This window comes from Struthio camelus, chromosome 2 (genome assembly GCF_040807025.1).
Source record: "Struthio camelus isolate bStrCam1 chromosome 2, bStrCam1.hap1, whole genome shotgun sequence".
In the NCBI taxonomy this organism is placed as follows: Eukaryota; Metazoa; Chordata; class Aves; order Struthioniformes; family Struthionidae; genus Struthio; species Struthio camelus.
The window spans coordinates 163,773,248-163,793,064 of NC_090943.1; the positions used below are offsets into that span (position 1 = coordinate 163,773,248).

A 19,817-nucleotide genomic window follows, 5' to 3' on the forward strand; every position below is an offset into this window, starting at 1 on the left:
TGTAAAACTTGATAGTAATGGAATATGCATATATATCTGATTGTTCTTCTTTGTTCCAAAATAATTCCAAAAAAAAAAAAAAGTCAGCATGTAGCATATTTCAAAAGTTTATCTCTAGACCGTATCCTTCAAGCAGTATATTTCACCTGTTCCTTTCAGCTTAATCCGATTTCTTCTGAAAAGGGATTGAAAAGGTTAGATTTTGTTTCCTTAAGGCATCCTTAACTTGACAGCTGCAATCAATTGTTATGTCTTGTTTCCAGGCCCAACAGTTCTGGAGGTTTTTAATACCTTATTGAAGCACTTGCGCATCAGCGTTGATTTTGAGCTGGGTGATAGGCGCAGTTCAGCTGGTAGTGCCACTTTCAGCACAAGCTCCAAGGAGAGTGATGAGAGGATTGTCCAGAATGCTATTATTCAAACAATTGGTGAGTAAGGACTGTTACACAGGTTCACTGAAAATCCTTCCCCTGCCGACGATGAAATGGTATTAAAATAGAGCTTGGATTAAAAATGAATAATGGTGACTGTGGGATCCCTGACTCTCCTTCTAAACCCCAGGCTTAGTTTGCATGTTTGGCTTCTGAAAGCCTGTTCTTTTAGTTATTAACTGAATAGATAGGCAGGAAGCTCAATGAGAATTAAAATGCTACCATTTTGTCAGTTATTGTTCTCTTTATAGTGGACTTTTAATAAGCATGTTAATTATACTATGATGTCCCTTGTATCATTTCATATGTTTGGTACAGCATTGAATTATATTATGATGTCCCTTGTATCATTTCATACGTTTGGTACAGCATTGATATTATCCTTTTATGAGAGGACTGTTATATATTTTAGTAGGTATTACTTGAAAGCTTGTGAAAACCAATGTTAAACGTAGCTGCAGTGATGACACCTAATGGCCAGTTGTGCTGCCAGGACTTACTGCAGTACTTTTAAGAGGGATAGTATTGATGGTAGCAACCATTTCTGTAAGTGATTTCATTAAAATAACCATCCTCATTTTTCATATTTTGTCACTATAGTAGTGCGATATATGTATTACTGTGTATTTAAAGATGTGTATTCCTTTACATTTCCCTTTTTTCTTAAAGGGAATTTTATTCACTAAATGATAAATTTGCTTGTTCCTTCAAGCTTTCTAAATCAGTAGCAAATACGTAGTAAACTGTTTCTCACTTTTACAGTAAAACTCTATTTAAATAAAAGTGTATAGAAAAGTCTCTTAAAATAAAACTTTCTTATTCTTTCAAACCGACTTAGAGATTATTACTGTGCAGTATTATATAAGTAAAGGAATAGTTGTGAGAGAGTTGTATGCGTTTGAGGCTTCTGTTAGCACACCTTAATATTTAGTGGTAACAAAGAGGCAAAAGTAAGTAATAAAGCTTTGTTTCCACAAGAAATGTTCCACAAGTTTCTCACTAGTTACAAATTAACAAATATCACATATTTCAATTTTAAATTACATAATTAACCAGAGAGGATGAGATTAGGAGAAAGTGTTAGGGCTTGAAGAAGAAAGTGAGTTCTGTGAAAAGATTCGTTGTACTACTAAGCAGAAATGCGCGTTTGTTCATATATATTACAGCCTGAAAAAGGTCATAGTTTATCTCAAGAGATACAGGAGTCTCAAATAGAATACATATTTTATTCTCGATCTCTTTTGACCTTGTATGTGTATTCCTAACGTTTGTAAGGCTTCTCTTATAGAGAGAAGAGTCTGATATTTCTCTTTCCCTCTGTACTTTCACTCCTTTTTGTTTAGGATTTTTTGGAAGCAATCTCCCAGATTACCAGAGATCAGAAATTATGATGTTCATTATGGGAAAAGTACCTGTTTTTGGGATAGCTACGCAGTCACTGGATACGAGCCACCTTGGGTTTGTATGACCTTCTGTATTTTTGAATTTCTAATTATAAACTTAATTTTTCAAATCCTGCTAAATCAAGAAGTGAAAAACATTAAGAAAATTGGAATGCAAGTTCTCACTTGTTAAGGACTGTATTAAATGCCATGCGCAAACAAGGCAAACAGTGTCAACAGTATGAACTCAGTCTCTAGACATGTCGGATAGCATTCCAATCAAGCATTTTCTACTTATTTTACACTAAAACATTTCTGCTGTCCTCATCTACAGTGTTTCTGAAATTATCCATTCAATGTTAATTTCATAACTTTTTAAAGACATAATAAGTGAATCAAGGAAGTGGAGCTATAACTACCATTATCCAATAGTTGCATAATTTACAAATGGTTTTTGTTTTGGCTTCACTCTACACAAGCTAAGTTCAGATTAAGAAATGGACTGCAGAAACTACATTAAAGTTTTTTCATCTTAGATTTTCCCTTTTTATTAAAAAAAAAAAAAAAGAAAGAAAAAAAGCTGTAGGTGGGTAGAGTCCTGCAATAAACTGATAATAACTTCCTTATTCTGAATTAATACTTTTGCTTATAGTATTAATAATTGTATTTAAAGGCTGCTTTTACTCAGAATGGGAAAAGTAACTGAGAAGGTTGCAGCTATAAGTTCCAGGAATGCAGGGATACTTGACACCATACATTCTTAAGTCAGATCTCCTGATAGTTTATATAGGAGGTCACTGTCATTCTCCTGGCTTCTTGGCAGTTTTTCATAAAACGTAAAGCATACTGTGTCCCTGAACAACAGTAATCATCCATGGAAGATACAAATCTGTCTATGCTAGGCAATTATGAGTCATTAAGAAGATCTTTGAATTCTGTACTTGTGCTACCAGTTTATGTGATAGACTCAGCGTGGGGCTGAGTATTTAGTCTATTAATGTAATGTTCATGTGTCATTCTAAAGAAAGTAGGCTTTTACTGGTGATACAATCTTGCATTACATATCCAGAAGTTTGGTCTCTGCTGCACAGGATACTTGGGTGATGCTACCAACTGCATATATCCAGTGTTATATCCGGTGAAGATGGAAGTTTCCACTGTTTTGCAGAGACCAACTTTTGTAAAGAGGCTTGCTCTTTCTCCATGCTATTTGGTGGACGAAGGGATTTGCACATCAAGAAAACGAATTTTTTTTTACTTGCTAGAAAGAGTCACTTTGAAGGGAGCAATTTACTCCAAATATACTTTTATCCTGTAAAATCTTGCAAGAACAGCGCCTTAGGGGGCTATATATCGATAGATATTTAACTACTTTTAGTACCAGCAGGTGTAAAATTAGATTGGAGGAAGCACAGGCTTCCACCTGCCTTCCTGTGATATAAGAATTCTGCGATTCTTTTGGATTTTCCCTGCTAACTTTGGAGCTCACTTTTTTTTTTTTTTTTTTTTTTTGGTAATTCTCAAAGTTTTGGTGTCTTACTTGAACAAAAAATGTCCTACCTTCTTAATAGACTCAGTTACACATTCAGAAAAAATTCTGAGCACTGATGCTTCTGAAAATGAGGCTCAGGTTGAGCGTTTCAGCTATGAAAGATTTTTAAAATGGCATATGTGAAGATTTAGATCACATCTATCATTTATTTTTATGTATATGCTATATGTTTCTTTTCTTAAACCTTGCTGTAAATATCCCATTCAGAAACACGTAGTTATCGCACCTCATTACGATACATTTGCTCCTTATTTGTGGTCATCCTGCATTGCCTTCGCACAATAGCTGTATTCAGTTGTCAAACAAGCAGTCATGAGAATGATGTCTGCAATAGAATAGTATTTTGAAGATATGCAAAAAACTAATTTTCAGCTTTTTCTGATTGTAGGGATTTGGGAACTAGGAGGATTCAGATCATGTTATTGAGGTCTTTACTTATGGTAAGCCTTCTTTGTTCAGTGTATTATGTTATAACCACAGAGTGTTTCACTGTATATATTTATACATTTAAGTAGAGCGCTTCAATTCTGTATTATGAAACTAAAAAAATGTTTATATTAAGTAGTTCCTTAGTTCTATTGAATAAAATTTTGCCAGTTCTTTACCAACCACTTTACAAGCTACTCAGGAAATATTCTTCCATGTCTTAGAGCACTGCAGTGGGTATCAGCTATAACTGGATCTGCAGTTCTAAAAGAATGCCGCAGAGTGAGTTGACTAATTCTGCCAGCAATGATAGCAACATCAAAGTGAAATTACTTTTGTCTGTGGTATTAGGAAAGCTATCAGTTGTAGAATTGCTAACATCTTTTTATAATGTAGGGATGGATGCCTATCACCAAGTCTGAAGCCTCAGGTGCAATTGTTCTTTCCTTCCTAGTATTTCTCAGTTTGTTGTTAGGTATAATTAAATGTTTTATCACAGATACATTTTTTCAAACCTTAACCTTCAAATAGTATTTCTGGAAAATACCAGAGACCTCTCTGCAGCATTTTATGAATGATTAAAATAGTGAAACACTTCTTAGCTTGAAGAGACATCTTGTTTGTGTTTGCCATCCAGGTTTTCTGTAGCTATTACCAATACAAATACGCACACATACGTAGGACTTTTACATGTGTAAGTGATCTGTTGAGGTACTTTTTTATACCCCGGGTAGGACAGAGAGTTTGGAGCACTCTTGAAGATTATACTCCAGCCATATTTGGGAGAAGTCAAAAGGGATTTCGTTTACTGGTTCTTCGTACAGCACCAGCGATGAACAACATCTAGAGGTGTTTTAATGTAGTGAATATAGAGCTCAGTTCTGCTAAATTCTCGCTGTTGTGTTTGATGGAATTATCCTAGAGACTTAGTTCTGTCAACCTCTTCTTAAGGATTCAGTCTGAGAAACTATATTTAGAATGCGCTTGTCAGGAACTTCCTGAACTGCAATTTTAACCCTCATATTGGCGCTCTTTGATACTTGTAGTAATTTTAATAGATGCATATTACATCACTTGCAGAAAAGCTAAGTAGCAATAATATAACAAAGTTGATCATACAGTAATTTGCTTGTGCAGCCACCTTTTGTCCTCATAGCAAGAATGCCTCCTGATAGTTTGACTATTTTTTCTACAAGTCTCTGAGTTTATTCTGTAAAAAGGAGGTAAGTCCTGATGGTAAGAACCAGAACTTGGTAGTAAAGGAGACTGTTGTTTGTAGAATCCTGGCCTATGTTATTTCAGAATCTGAAAATCGTTCAGTTCCTGAGGAAGGGGAAACTGTATGAAGGGGGATGGTTTCATGAATAAAGCAGTAGAATACCTTTCTGGAAAATGAGTTTTTGTCCCTGTTATGCCATGAAATATCTGTGTAGTGCTAGGCAAATCAATTAAACCGTTCTTTGCAGGTCAGAATATGAAATCCTGGATTCTGGCTTGCAGGAGAGCTGAACCTGCACTTTAATGATAGAAAAAACATTAGAAGGGACCTCAGGGAATCATCTTATACACTGTCTTCATTTAAGATGGATTAGCTGTGCCTAAACTGTTCCTGACAGTATTTATCTGACTAGTCTCAAGAATTTCCATTGAAGTCAGTGAGAACTTTTTAAAATTATTTGGGGTGCTACATAGCCTGTAAGCAAGGCTGTGAGGGATTCAGGTTGTGCCTACAAAAATAAATGAACACTTCTGACCTTCAATTTTGTTTTGGCTCCTCTTTTATAAAGTGGAACCAAAATCCCCTCACTGCACAAAGATGTAAAAGTGGATGTTTTCAAGCTTATGAATTACTCAGACATTGGTAAATATTGCAGAAAAGATGTGGGAGGGAGCAAAGGTGGGGTTTTTTTTGGTGGTATATAAGGTGTGATTTGCACACATAATAAAGAGCTAGAAACTGCTGAACTGAGCACTCCATATAACATGTGCTTTAGGAAAAGAATAATACCTAATAGCGTAAGCAGTCTGTTGTCGTGTGTACACACAGGTGGACAACTTGAAGTTGTACAGGCAGTTAAAATCTGGCACTTCATTAAAAATATTTGCAGCCTTACTATTTGTAAAACCTAGTAATTTTCCATTTCTAAGAACATAATCAGATTCCTTCATGGGGCATTGCTAATGCCCTCATGCTCCTCTGCCAACCAGTTTCCCTTCTATTATGTCTTCACTTGCGCTTTTAGGACTGGTGCTTGCACACAGTTCACATGTGAAAACTGTAATGGTGTGGAAAATGTGCAGTGAAGACAGGTTTATCATACAAAGTCTTTGACAAACATATGATTGCATTTTATAACTCAGTTTTTATTACTTTGAACCCCTCATCCTCAGCAGCTTGTATTTGGCAGTTTCTGAATCCCGTTTTTTTGTTGAGGTCGTAATATTTTGGTAATCTACTGTTTAAGGGGCAGTAACTTCTTAAATGTTTCTAACTGCTGTAAATGTTCACTTGATTAATATTAAAATTGTTGTGTTGAAGTAAACTCTTTCTTGTGTATCTGCAGTACTTACTTTGAAGAGAAATAGTTGAATGAAGCAGGTCAGTGTTAGTTTAAAAACTAACACAAATAGAAACTTACTACAAAATTTCTAAGAAAATGTTTGCTCCTTTTTTTTTTTTTTTTTTTTTTGCAATACGTCAGTATTCATAAATGTTCAAGATGTACATATAGGCTTGATTTTTCAATTTCTTTTTTTCCACAAGAGCATACCTGGTATCATACGTGAACAGCTCAGAGATTAAATTAAGCTTGAAATGGAAAATTCTTTGTACAAATTGTTACCTCCTCCAACTTTTCATGGGCTTTCTTCTCCCTTCCCCCCCTCCCCCCATGGATATTTATTCAGGAATAGTACTTCATGAACAGTAGGTTTATTTTTCTTTTGAGTATGTTAGTAGTGGAAGGATCCTGAGAAAAGCCACTTAAAAACAAATGAGGGAGTTCATTTGAACATGAATGTTAAAGGCTTTCCAAATTCATAGTGAGATTAGGAATTTTTCAAAATTAAACCTGAACTTCCAATTGAATCCACCTCCCAGATGCCACACAAAGCCCGCTAAAAAGTGAATAGCAGCTGCAAGTAATTCTTATAGTTGAATAATGACACATTAATGTTAATTCAACAATGAACAGGTGACTTCAGGATACAAAGCAACAGCTATTACTAATGCACTTCCTGCCCCGTTTCTGGACCCACTCTTGTCTCCTTCGCTTATGGAGGACTCTGAGCTAAGGCAGCTGGTCTTGGAAATACTGCATAATCTCATTGATCGGCATGACAACAGAGCAAAACTCAGAGGAATACGGTATTTGTTTTGTGCGTTTGCTTTGGCATAGTCGAAATTCTGGTTTAATATCTGAATGCTAAGAAATGTAGATTTTTTTAATATCGTTCCCAAATATTAAATGTTAATGTCCTATGATAAATGCACAGTACTCTTGATGCCATTTGTTGATGGAAAGACTATCACAAGTAAGCCTTAATGCAGATACATTAAATGATAGTTCCAAATAGCTGCTAGTTTAACTGACTTTATAACTGGTATCTGCATTGTGGAAGGCAGAATATAGTATCTTATGAGGAGGTGGAGTCTGTGATTGTCATAATTGCATTTATGGTTCTGCCTCTTAAACAGAAATTTGAATGTCATTGTTAAACATGAATATAATTAAAGTGGAAATTGCTTCAAGATTTGTTTGAACAGTTCATATATTTCGCATCTTCTTTTCCCTTTGCAACCTCTTCTTACTAAAATGTCATCTTGGTTTCCTTTGTAGAATAATACCAGATGTTTCTGATCTAAAGATAAAACGAGACAAAATTTCAAGGCAAGATGTGAGCTTCATGAAAAAGGTAATAGAATGGAAAAGGTGACCTCTACATTTAGAAAGAAGATAAAGTAACTGAACCGGTAGCTTTGTTTTTCTTCTACAACTCTCTTATAGCAACAAGATGCCAATATCAGTGGCAAGTATTTTAATTCAAATCGCAATGACTTAAATATTGGGGTACTTTAGGTACTTCAGAGATGTTTCTGTGGAATAAAATAGCTCTTCAGTGAAAATCGTTGCGTGCATGAAATCTGAACCGTATGTATCTAAACCATAGCTCTGAAAAGAGCGCCATATAGTTAGATCTCTAGAGCATTTCATTTTTGCTCAGTATGATCTTTTCATGCAGAGTTAGTTCTCAATGCTTTTTTTTATAAAAGCAGAATTAAAGTATAAACTCAAATTTGAGTAACATTCTTTCTCTTCTATGACATGTATCTCGTTGTGTTTTCAGATCATTACTTAAAAGGCTTCTTTAAAAAAAAATCTACTTGGTACAGTGTCTTAAGAAGAAAAGATATGAAAGAGTTAACTTTGAAGAAAAACTGTGCCTCCTTACAAGATTGTTTTTACAAGACATTGTGCCCATTGACTTCTGGTTATGTTTGGTTCCAAAGACACCCTCTAAAGAAACCTTGTATTTAATGTTGCAGCTTCCTGCCACGGATATGTAGCAACTTCCCAGTTAAGCCTGCAGTATGTGAACGTACAGAAATGCTTAAATTTGTTTTGTCTGGCAGTTAAGGAAATAGATTCAGTCTGGAAGGTCTGTGTTAAGTAATACCTGATTTTTTAGATTATGGTTATGTGGAGTGAATTGCTTCTTTACATTAAACACCTTTTCTCCTACTTGGGAGGAATACCTGTCGTTTTTAATGTGCTCTTATCATTTTCTCTGAGAACTGCCTATTTCCTGACTATAGCTTATCTGTGTAGATATATTTGTAAACAGAAAATACAAATTATGGAGGTCAGTACAAGGAGATCTTAAAAATGTTTGTCATTGTGACCAGCCTGGGAAAATATGTGTTTTTCACACCTGTCCTATGTTGCTTTGTTTTTGTTTGCTGTTTTCATCTGAGCCTACCTCTTCAAAGCCATTTTTCTCTCGGTGTTATTTAAAGAAACTAAAGATACTAAAGATAGCCAACGTCTAACTAGGGAAATGTCAAAGTTCTTGCATCTTTCCTAGAAAGATACTGTATATTTTAGAAAATCCACATAATGCATTTATTTTTGTATTTGGGAACCTTTTTTTTTTATCAGTGTGGTGAATTACGTCATTATGTGTATTTTCCAAGTGTGTTGTGCCCAATGTCCAGCTAACCTTTACTATGCTTTCTTCATAGTAGCTGTTGTGCTTTACTAATAGCTCCATTTCCCCCTTTTTTCTGAATACAACACTAGACCCTTAACACTCTTGGACAGCCATATATATTTGAAGAACTATGATTTGCTTGTAGAAACATAAAAAAAGACTAACAGCATCTTTATTACTTCTTAAGTGAATATTTTCTACTTGAAAAACAAATCTTACAAATTAGTTTTATTTTTCCTTCTAAAGGTAAATTATGACTTTCCGAGTTGAAGCATTAATCTTTATATCCTGAAAAATAATCATACCAAGTGGCATAGACTTGTATCCTGTACAGGTTAAGCATAATGGGGAGGTACAGAGCAGTGTCTTGCATACAAAACCTACTTCTTAACCTGTTTTTCTGTAGTTTTATTTTTTGTCTTGAAATAATTGTTTCTTTGCAAAGATTTGGTTAAACCTGATGTTACTTTCATCTGGTGTTCTGTTCAGTGAGGAAAGAAAAGTCACTTTTTTGTGGGTCTTTCACTCTACCAAATTTTAGATAACTTATGTCCTTCACTGGAGCTAGTGCCTCTGTATGCCCAGTGGTAAGTAAGCCATGTTCATCTTCTGAGTCACCCTATAGAAAAATTTCTTTCTCCGTTTGCTGTGAGGAGTGTAATGTACAAATTAAGTGTCTGAACCTAGACTGCATGGATAACCCTTGAAGCTTCTCAGTTACTTAAATATTTGAAAGATATTTCAAGATATATTTTTTATTTCTCTGCTTTTCATACACTGGGAAATTTTTCAGAATATGTCAGTAGGAAGTGAATGTCAACATCAGACGCAGTTCTGCGTCAATTCCCTGCACAATTCCCTGCGTTATCTTGCCTGTCTATGTACTTCTGTATTAAAAAAACAAAACCAAAAAAACCTCAAGTATTATATTTAGAAAGAATCTACCTATTTGAAGTAGCTGTCATGGTTGTAAACTGTTGATATATGTACATTTATATTTTTAATTCTCTAAGAAAAATGATCTGATGTCAAAGTTAGCCCTGCTTGGGGCTAGATCACCTTTAGGTGTCCCTTCTAACCTAAATTACTATTATGTATTTATTTATTTATTTTAATTATAGCATGGTCAGCAGCTGTACAGACACATCTACTTAGGCTGTAAAGAAGAAGACAATGTCCAAAAGAACTTTGAGCTTCTGTATACATCTCTAGCTCTTACCACAATTGAACTAGCCAATGAAGAAGTGGTTATTGACCTCGTTCGATTAGCTATTGCTTTGCAGGTATGATTCTTGATCAGCATTGAGGTCGTTGATTAGTAATTTATATTTGTGAACAGAGTTGTGAATATTTTGTTTGTTTGCCTATCAATCTTTAAATCACATCATTCAGACCTAATATGATTTTAAGGATGTATAATATATACATAATAATAATAGGGAATACTCAGCTTATCAGATTTGTTGCTGACTCCTGCAGTATGTATTCTTTATCAAATATAGAAGAAGTCTCTTGAAACATTCCTGAGAATCACTGGTATATTCAAGAATAGATTGACAAGATATTCTTACAGTCTGTGATCTTGATTCAGTATTTATTATGAAAATATATATTTAAAAAAAAAAGTTATAGCTTCATCTTGGGAGAAAGCTTTTGAACAATTGGTTAGAAACAAGCTTATTTAATCTTACCTATACTAAAATTCTGCCAGTGTATTGACAGGCTTTACTTCTTGACATTTCTTGTAGAGGATCAAACATATATTTTATACTTGCATGTAGTCTTTGGAAAAGCTGTAAAACTTATTAGCTTTATCCATGTCAAAATTAGTCTGAAAAATAGTACTGGTATGGGTCATGGAAATTTAATAAAATTGTGTCCTGTATTACCACTTCACTTTTGTACTGAAATTACTTATGCTAGAAAATGGATGTCTCTATTATTTTTATTTGTTTTAGCCATAATAAAAAGTTAATTGATTATTGAGACTGAATAATTTTGAGGAAGGATTTAAATATGAACAACTGACCAAACAGAAGTGGAGGCATTTGAGATGCATCATCTGCATCTCATATATTCTGTCTCTGGAACTCTGGCAAGTTAATTCAAAATGTAAGACTATCAAATTTTATGTGGGAGGATAAATCTTCTTACATATGTGTGTAAAATGAAATGGCCCATGGGACACAGATTGACATATCTAAGAAACCTTTTAGTCAACTGAATTACCACTCCTAACTCCTACACAGGAGAGTGAACAGGGTATGTGAAAAAATGATTTTGTTCAAACCGTAAGCTTTAACAGTCTTGAGTTTTCTCATAAATGCAAATAGCTAGTCTAAGTTCAGAGATGTTCCTTAGCTATCAAAGCTGAGAAATATGCATGAAAGAGACCGAATGGCAGCATGAAGAAAAGATGTTTCAGGTACAGTTTCAAGTTTGCATTTTATTTGTTTGTTTACTGGTGGTAAATTCATAATTAAAAACCTAAATATGTATTTCAACCATCACTAGCTGCACAGTATCTTTGGGAAGCTTAAAAGGCACATATTTGCCTGGAAGTCTGGAAGACTTTCCTAGATCTGTTCTGTGACGTTTATTTGGTGTCTGCATTGTAAGACAGTTTTCCTAAAAAGTCACTTCTCCAAACAGTTTAGCAAAAGTAGATAGTGTGAGCTGGAAATGCAAAAGAGTCAAGTTGATGTAGAAGAAAAAGTGACTAAAAAGGGATCCTGAGGAGTCATGTTGAACATAATGTTGCCTTACTAGATGATCTTGAAGAAAATTGACTTTCTCTGCTTCCTTATCTCATGGAAATTTATACTAATAAGCATTAAATAATGCCCTTTATGGTTTGGTTCTGAGGACTCTCAACAGTGATTTAAAAAAAAAAAAAAATCTACTTTTCTAATTTTCCTGAAAAAAATTTATGAACAGCAGGTGGTCTGTATGGGGATCTTAAGGGCTAGAGACTACCAGTCATTCCTTTGTGCTCTCCTCCTGTGAAATAAAATTTGAAATGAGTGGATTTATTCCTCCTTTTTAGGGGCTAGATCCTTCAGGCTCTCTAATTCCAGACCATTATTTACCTAATTCAGGAGTTAAACAGCCATGCCAAGACTGTACAGTGAAAGTATTAAATGCCAAGTAATACTAGATAGTCATCGTGTATCAGCTAATGTTACTGCAAATCATTGCTACTTCCATATGTTCCGGACAGCCTGTTAACGTTGGAGTGTTTAATGTTGTCCTTTATATTTCAGGACATTGCCATCATCAATGAGGATAATCTGCCAATGTTTAATCGTTGTGGTGTCATGGCATTGGTTGCAGCTTATCTAAACTTTCTGAGTCAGATGATTGCTGTCCCTGCCTTTTGTCAGCATGTCAGCAAGGTAACACTTAATTAAGAAACTTCAGTCACTTAGTACAGTATATCTTGCTGTAAAATGACTAAATAGCTTTCAGTTAGTAATTGTTTGTTCTGTGACTTTGTGTGTTAATGAGGAACATGGTGATGAAATGCTATAAGTAACAAAATTATGCATAACAAGTGAAATAGGTTAAAATGCTAGCATAGCTTTTATTTCAAGTCTTCATTTTACTTGCATAATTTGTATTTTATATTGTTTCTGCAGCAATTGCCTTTCCAGTTAGCTATGAATGACACTTTCCTCAGAAAAAATTTAGCGTAATTTTAAGCATATTAAGCAAATCTTCACCTACCCTTTATATTAAGAACTGGCCTTTTGTATTTACGTCCACCAACAGTGCTGTTTGTCTTCTGTCTCTGATAGCAGTACTTACTGACTCTTAAACTTATCCACAGAATGTTCTTCTCTCACAGCATAGTAGTTTTACTTGGTTTATGCTGCTACGTATAATGGACTAAATCTCCTTCTGGTATAAGATTTTACAGCCTCACTAGTTTTGGTAAAATAATGCTAGTGTACACAAGACCATGGGAACCAGATCCTTTGTTTAAAGGCTGAGTACCACAATCATTTTCTCTGGTTAAAAGGTGTTTGTTTGTGCTGAGGTAAATGTTAGTGAAGCTTTTAATCTGCAACAGAACTTCTTTAAGCAGCTTACTCATTGGAGGAAATAAGTATGGAACTATTGCATTCATACTATTTGTCTTTTTTTTTTTTTTTTTTTTTTTTTTTTTCAGGTCATTGAAACTAGAAGTCTGGAAGCACCTTATTTTCTACCGGAAACAATTTTCAAAGACAAATGCAAGTAAGTAGAATTCAGAGTCTTAATCAATTAACACTGAAATATTTATCTTACTGTTAAAAATTGTACATCTTTGAAATATGTTCTGTCTGTGAAAAGCAGTATGGAGGTTAAGTGGCATATAGAATAGGCAGAAGAAAACCAACTGTTAAAACATATATGAAAAAGATCTACTGTTTTTCAGCCATGTTTTATTGTAGTGAGAGATGCTTGCTTGCATCTGTGTAATATGATGCTTGTTGTAAATGTTAACAAAGCAAAATGTATTTTACTTACTATTACTTTGCAATTTTCTCTGTCAATCAGAGCGTATGTCCTCTAAAGAAATAGCAGAGCGGGTGAGGAATGTATTTCAGATGATCAGAATGTTTTAAGGGTTCCCAAAATATTGCAGAGTTATTCGGTGGACTCACTTTGGGGTGTACATTCATTCATAAATAACTGAGAAAAATTTATTTTCATTAGAGTATCACCACTGAGCCTTTTTCTTCTTGCTTGTAGACTTTGGAAGAATATTTCACTTCATGAAAACATCTCTATTGTTAGATAATAACTTTAAATATATATTTTAACAGTCTTCCAAAATCCTTAGAGAAGCATGAAAAAGATTTATTTTTCCTCACAAACAAGATTGCAGAATCATTAGGCGGCAGTGGATACAGTGTGGAAAGATTGTCAGTTCCATATGTACCTCAGGTAACAGGTAAGTGGTGGTTAGTGGCAAAACTGCTAAGTACTAGTTGTTAAGAATGCTTTCTTAATATGTTTTCTGTCACCACATCAAATGAAGTATAATTGCAATGCTCGACAAAAAAATGTTATCGTATAACTTTGTCTTCTTCACAAGATTTTTTTTTACGAGCTACTGGATTATCGTTAAGATATTTCAACTTCATGTGTCTTTCAAGTCTTTTTTTCTCCCTTAAATTCAGGAGGCAGGGCAGAAAGCTCTTGAGCCCACTTAGACTCTTTCTGAGAAAGCCTTTGCTCTCTAAAGAGTACTTGATAGGACACTAGCGATTATTACTGTGTTTCTGTATTAACTTGAGCTAGCAGGTAAGGCAAGACTGTAGAAGTCAGTATACCCTTTTTAAGTAGTCACTGGAGGGAGCATATCTCATCCAGATTCACAAGCTCTTGCCGGCTGGCTTTATGCTGACCAGAGTTATTTACCTTAGCCAATTTACCAATGAGCAGATGTTAATTTAATCATGGATGCTATGTTTGCGTTCACTGGATATTTGTGCTAGCAAGCTACGTGTGAGGTAGCACACTGAAGGTAAAGTATACATAAGGAAGATCTGTGGGAGTTCTTGCTACTCATAATGTGCATGCAAATAGTATGTGAATGACTACCTAGGGTGTGACTATGGATTTTCTCCTTTTATTTTGACAGCCAGTTGAGCAACTTACTGAAAAATTATTGAAAGAAATTCTTTTACTAACTGTATGCGTTTTGTGAATGTACACAGCTGATTGTTATTGTAACGGACTTTGAAACATCCCAGTCTGAAGCATAAGCTCAAAATGAAAGTTTCTTCCAGGGAAATGGCCTTTATCTTTTGTAGATTGTACATATAAACAAGCGTAACGCACATAGACAGTGAATATCAGATCTGTGACCGTTGCAGGGCAGTTCAAGGCCGTTGCAGCCTGGTCTTAAGTAAGTTTTGTTTGGATAGATGCTATGGGAGGGAATGAGTTCTCCAGAGCAACTGCTCTGGTTTTGCCTCAGGTACTAGCAGGCAAGCTAGTGATATATTCTGAAACACAGCTGCAATGTGTATGTTCTCTGCTGCTGGTATGGCTTCTTCTAACGACAGAAATGTTGCTGTACTCGATTATTTCATCTGACATATTAAAAAAAAAAAACATTTAATACTATATATCTTACTACTAGAGGAAGAGGTAGGTGCCAAATAAGGAAAGGTTCTGTTTTCAGATTTTTACTGTCTTTGAGTACATGGGAATTGAATGAGAAGGACAGTCTGATTGAGATTTTATGTTAAGAGTTAAGCTTCCTCTAGAAAATGATATATCTTTGTAGACAAATGATTTTGCCGGGGTTTTCTTGGATACCCTCTTAGAAACTTATTCCTACCCAGGAAGCTATATAAGTTCTGACGTGAGAAAGGTTAAGCAAATTTAGTTGCTACCATGGGTTTAACTTCTTATTTAGGTGAAGAGAAACATTTATATTCTTAAAGTACTTGGGCGGGGTGGCGGGGGGGGGAGGGAGGAACATAAGTGTTTTTATAAAGAAAAGTAACCAAACTGGTTTCAAGTCTGTTATTATATCCCATCAGAATCATTAATCTCTGAGCCTCTTGGATGTTGAGCTTCTAAAATTTTCATTTACCTAAATCAGGACCAAAGTGAATATTTTGGAATTCTGAAAGTTCTTTTTGACTTGAATGAACTATTTCTTTTCTACTATTATTTTAATGCTAGGATATAGTGTTTCGAAATATCTCAATAACTTCAATTGAATCAGTGTTTTATATATTACTTTGAAAGTTATAGTTGAATCCAAATTTCTCCAAAAAGCCAGTAAGTAGATTTCATCCTAAATATTTCTAATGTTCCTAAACTTTAAGAATTTAGCATTTAATAGTGACATATAAAGGCAGAATTATGTTCATCTCTACTTTCACGTTAGGTTTTGGTATTCATAAAGAGTTGATGTTCTGCACGCTCAGAAGATATTCATATTTGCAACATGTCATACTTTATTCTCTTTATTATTCTTAGGCGGTGGGTAGCTGATGTTTAAATGTACACTTAATTAAATTTCTATTTATTTATTTTTATTTTTTTTAATTTAGCTCTATTTCCATCAGGCAAAAAGTCTCATAAATGCAGACACAAGTCGAAAGGTAAAAGCGTTGTAGGTCACCTTGCTCTCCTGTTAGCTGTGGTGTGTGTGGATAGGATGTGCCCGGTTGAATGGACTGTGCTTTTAGAAGGCCTTTAGATAAGCAGGCCAGTAATGGTGGTGTACTTAGTTTCTCCTTCTGCTTTTGTTGTTTTATCTCCTTCCTGATATACCTGTAGCAATATTTGCAGCTGCAAGGTCTTCCTTTATGTTTACTCTTAATTTGGAATTCTAAAATGCGGCAGCTTCCTGTTTTCTTTGCCTGAACAGGTGGTAGGTCCGTAGCTACGATTTTTGTGACAGTTCTGATGCCAAGAAATGAACTTATAATGAATTTTAATGAAATTTTAGTGAAATTACAAGAGCTCAGTGGGAAGTTGCAAGAGGTGGTCACCTGTTCACGTTATGGTGATTTATCTTATTCTGTATCCATGTTAAATTCTAAAACTGAAGGTTTTCTACGAAATAAAAAGATGAGTAAATATGATACTAATCACTTTTGCTTTCATTCAGTTCTATTTATTTTAATTTGTTATTCATTAATTTGAATTCAATTTAGTTTTTACTTGTATTATGTTAAGGTAAAAGGTGATTTGCCTACACATTTCATATTTTACGATTTTCTCTAGTTTTTCCCTGTGGGTTCCTCCCCAGGAGCATGGTGAGTTGTAAATGCAAGAATTGAGCGTAGGATAGATTCTGTATTATAAACCAAAAAATGCAAAATAGATTCTGTCTCTAGGTACACAGTTTGGTTTTTATTCCCATCCCTCACTGCCTCAACACGCTCCAGAGAATATTATTGGGGCAGGCTGTTAAATTTCCTTTCTGTCTCCTTGAGAAGAATAAAGTTCCTAAACCAATGCATGTGGGGATCTGCATAGGTGTGACTGTCAGCACAGTTCAGGATCTGGCTCAAAACTTTTAATGACCACCTCGAGGAGTGAGACAGATAATTATTATCTATTATTTTTATTATCATACCAGAACAGATTGATTGAACAGCAGAGATTCTGGATTCTATGTTTTTGTGTTTGAACAGAAATGTATTCTAAGCACTTAATATAAATTGAATTCTGGTAATGTAGTGGCTAATGTATTTATTGGGAGTGTATTTATTTCATTTTGATAGTTATTTTACACAAGTACAACTTCCAGTCGCTTGAGAGAAAAAAAAATCATTAGAAAAATGTATTTTTTTTTTGATAGCAAAGTAAGTTTCTGTATTTACTTACAGCAAAAACGTTTGCTGTATTCAACGCTACGGACTTGCTAACAGTCTAATATTCCATGTGATGTTCCTCCAGACTGAGCTGTAAATCCATGAAGTGTTTTAGATGTGATATGTCGTGAGGTCTGGAAGCACTCATTTGGTGTTAGAAGTGGGAGGAGTCAACTTCAGATGTAGCCCAGCGTCTGCAGCGGTAGATACTTCCCTGTCACAAAAAATGAGAAAGAAAAAGCTAGGGTGAAAGCAGTCAACAAGATAAAGGAATTAGTGATAAGGAAATCAGTCATTTTGGGAAATTTGTTTTACTCACCTGGGTTCATGAAACATTAGACTTTGCCTTGGTTGAGTGACAGCAAATAAAAAAGGAAGCGTGGAAAGTTCTGCTGGTGTGCAGGTTTTGCTATAGCTTTTGCTTTTGGGGACATGAGTTGACATAGAGTATAGGAAAAATATTTTCTTGGGGAAGGAACACTTCAACTGGAAAGGCTAGTTTATTCCTTAGCGTAATACTGTCATTTTGGAAAAGGTCATAAAGGTAATTAATCTCTTGCAACAAGTTTTCCTGGCCTGGAATAGTCTGTGAGGAAATGTGCTGTCTTAACCAACTTGCTAAAAAGGATGATGAATAGGGCTTCTTCAGTGCTTTGCTTACTCAGAGTTTGATTGATGTAAGAATTTTTTGTGCTTTTACATTATTCTGGCAACGTAAATGATCGTTAAAGTGGAAACTAATTTTTTGATTTATTCCAAATGAATTAATGTCTATATGATTAAAATACAGTCAATGCTTAGGACATCATGCTATTGTAAAGCCATTCACATCCTAAATCATTTTTTGAGAGAAGCTTATTTTTCAGGCCTATGGGTTGTTATTTTGGAAAGGAAAACAAACGCTGCTGGAAGCTGAGTTGTACTTTGGACAGTAGTAGTCCTAATAAAATGTGCTGGTGGGAATTATAGAGGTGGTAAGACCAAAAAAAATGACTTATCAGTTATACTTTTAAAATTATTTGGAGTGTTACATTGTTTAAACATACATTTTAACTCATAAAATTGTGTTATTGTGCAGCAAACCTTTAACTGTTTCACTACTCACTCAAAATATTCAGATTATTTAATTACTTTATTTGCTTATTTGGGACTAATCAGTTTGCTATCTTCATTAGAAGTAAGGCATATAATTTAGCTGAAAAAGTACCCGACAGAAATAGTCTTCTGCAATCAACCAGCTCTTGAGTGCCTAAATGACGCGCAGTGCACAGATGTTCATTGGCTGTTCTCAGCTGGAAAATTTTAGGGAGTTGCTGACTCCAGCTGCCCAACAGGGGCGAGGCTGCCACAGCTCGGTACCCTCAGGTCCAGCTGGTAGCTGGTAGAGAGCCCCTTGCACACCCTAACACCCCCATGTCTCTCAGTCAACCGCCAGACCCCACAGTTCCTCCACAAGTTGGCCGGGACCCTCCAGTAGCCAACTCCAGGTGCCTCCCCCTCAGAGGCGCACGCGCAGACCTGGCTCCCAGGCCACCTGCCCTACTCGCCGGCTGGTCCGGCTTGATGCTCGCTACGATGGCGCGCTGCTGTGCGTGCCCTTGTTCGCCCCAGGTGCTGGCACCCAGGCGCACGGGGCCCATCACCTGGGCTCCCGCTCTAGCTGCTGGCGCTCAGACCTCCACGTACACCCGTGCGCAGAGAAGAGGGAGTCCCTCACCCAGGACAATAGTTAGAAATGGAGTTTAATGAGAAGATCGGACGGAGGGCACTGATGAGATGCAGGGCATGGCCAGGCAACTGCACTGACCAGCAACCTGGTTACACACAACTGGCCGCTTTATCCCCTCGTCCCTCTGTTTTCCCATGCTTCTTTCCCCCCAAACCACCTTGACTCCTCCCTTTCCCCACCTTTGGTCCTTCCCCTAACCATCCCATAAGAAGTCTTGCGCACTCCCCAAACGCTGTTCCCCAGTGTCCCGTAACGAGTCCCGCACCCCTCGGCAGTACCCCCTCGGCCTGCGAGGTGACGGGGAGCCGCTGCCGTGGCTCGCGGTGGGTGTCCCCAGGCCACGGGCTGACGCTCTCCTGGGGCAGCCCTGGGGGGCCGGGGCTCGTGGCACCGTCTGGGTTATTGGGGGTCCCCTGCCAGCCGCTGTGCCTCTGGGCTCCTGGGTGTGTGTGTGGAGAAGAGCTTGTTATCACTTGACCTAACAGGAAAAAAAATGCAAATTTCACAGTTTTTTTACTCACTTCATATGTTGAAATTAGAGAAGGGCAGGATCAGTTAGACATCCATTATAAAAAATGAGTTATGTGCAAAGTAGCCCTAAAAACGCGTCTTCTGTTGTTTGCATGTCAATTATAGAGAGAGCAGCAAGATGGCAGCAAAGATGTAGTTTTGTCTTATGTTTACTCTTGACAGTCAGTGTGCTTCCCTCAGGCTCTTGGTGTATTGGAAAGTGTACCAATGAGCCGTCAGGGG

General features: G+C 36.2%; 1 protein-coding gene across 17 annotated transcripts in view; it reads left to right on the forward strand.

Annotated features, from left to right (window-relative positions):
- The window catches only part of EFR3A (EFR3 homolog A), an 89,226-nt gene that overhangs the window by 61,528 nt on the left and 7,881 nt on the right, over positions 1–19,817 (forward strand). For all 17 annotated transcript variants that reach the window (XM_068933331.1, XM_068933327.1, XM_068933333.1 and 14 more), the window contains 9 exons: positions 264–428; positions 1,775–1,889; positions 3,754–3,805; positions 6,986–7,158; positions 7,631–7,706; positions 10,124–10,285; positions 12,266–12,397; positions 13,174–13,241; positions 13,814–13,941. In XM_068933331.1, the coding sequence (XP_068789432.1) occupies positions 264–428; positions 1,775–1,889; positions 3,754–3,805; positions 6,986–7,158; positions 7,631–7,706; positions 10,124–10,285; positions 12,266–12,397; positions 13,174–13,241; positions 13,814–13,941 (1,071 nt within the window). The remainder of the gene's footprint in view (positions 1–263; positions 429–1,774; positions 1,890–3,753; positions 3,806–6,985; positions 7,159–7,630; positions 7,707–10,123; positions 10,286–12,265; positions 12,398–13,173; positions 13,242–13,813; positions 13,942–19,817) is intronic.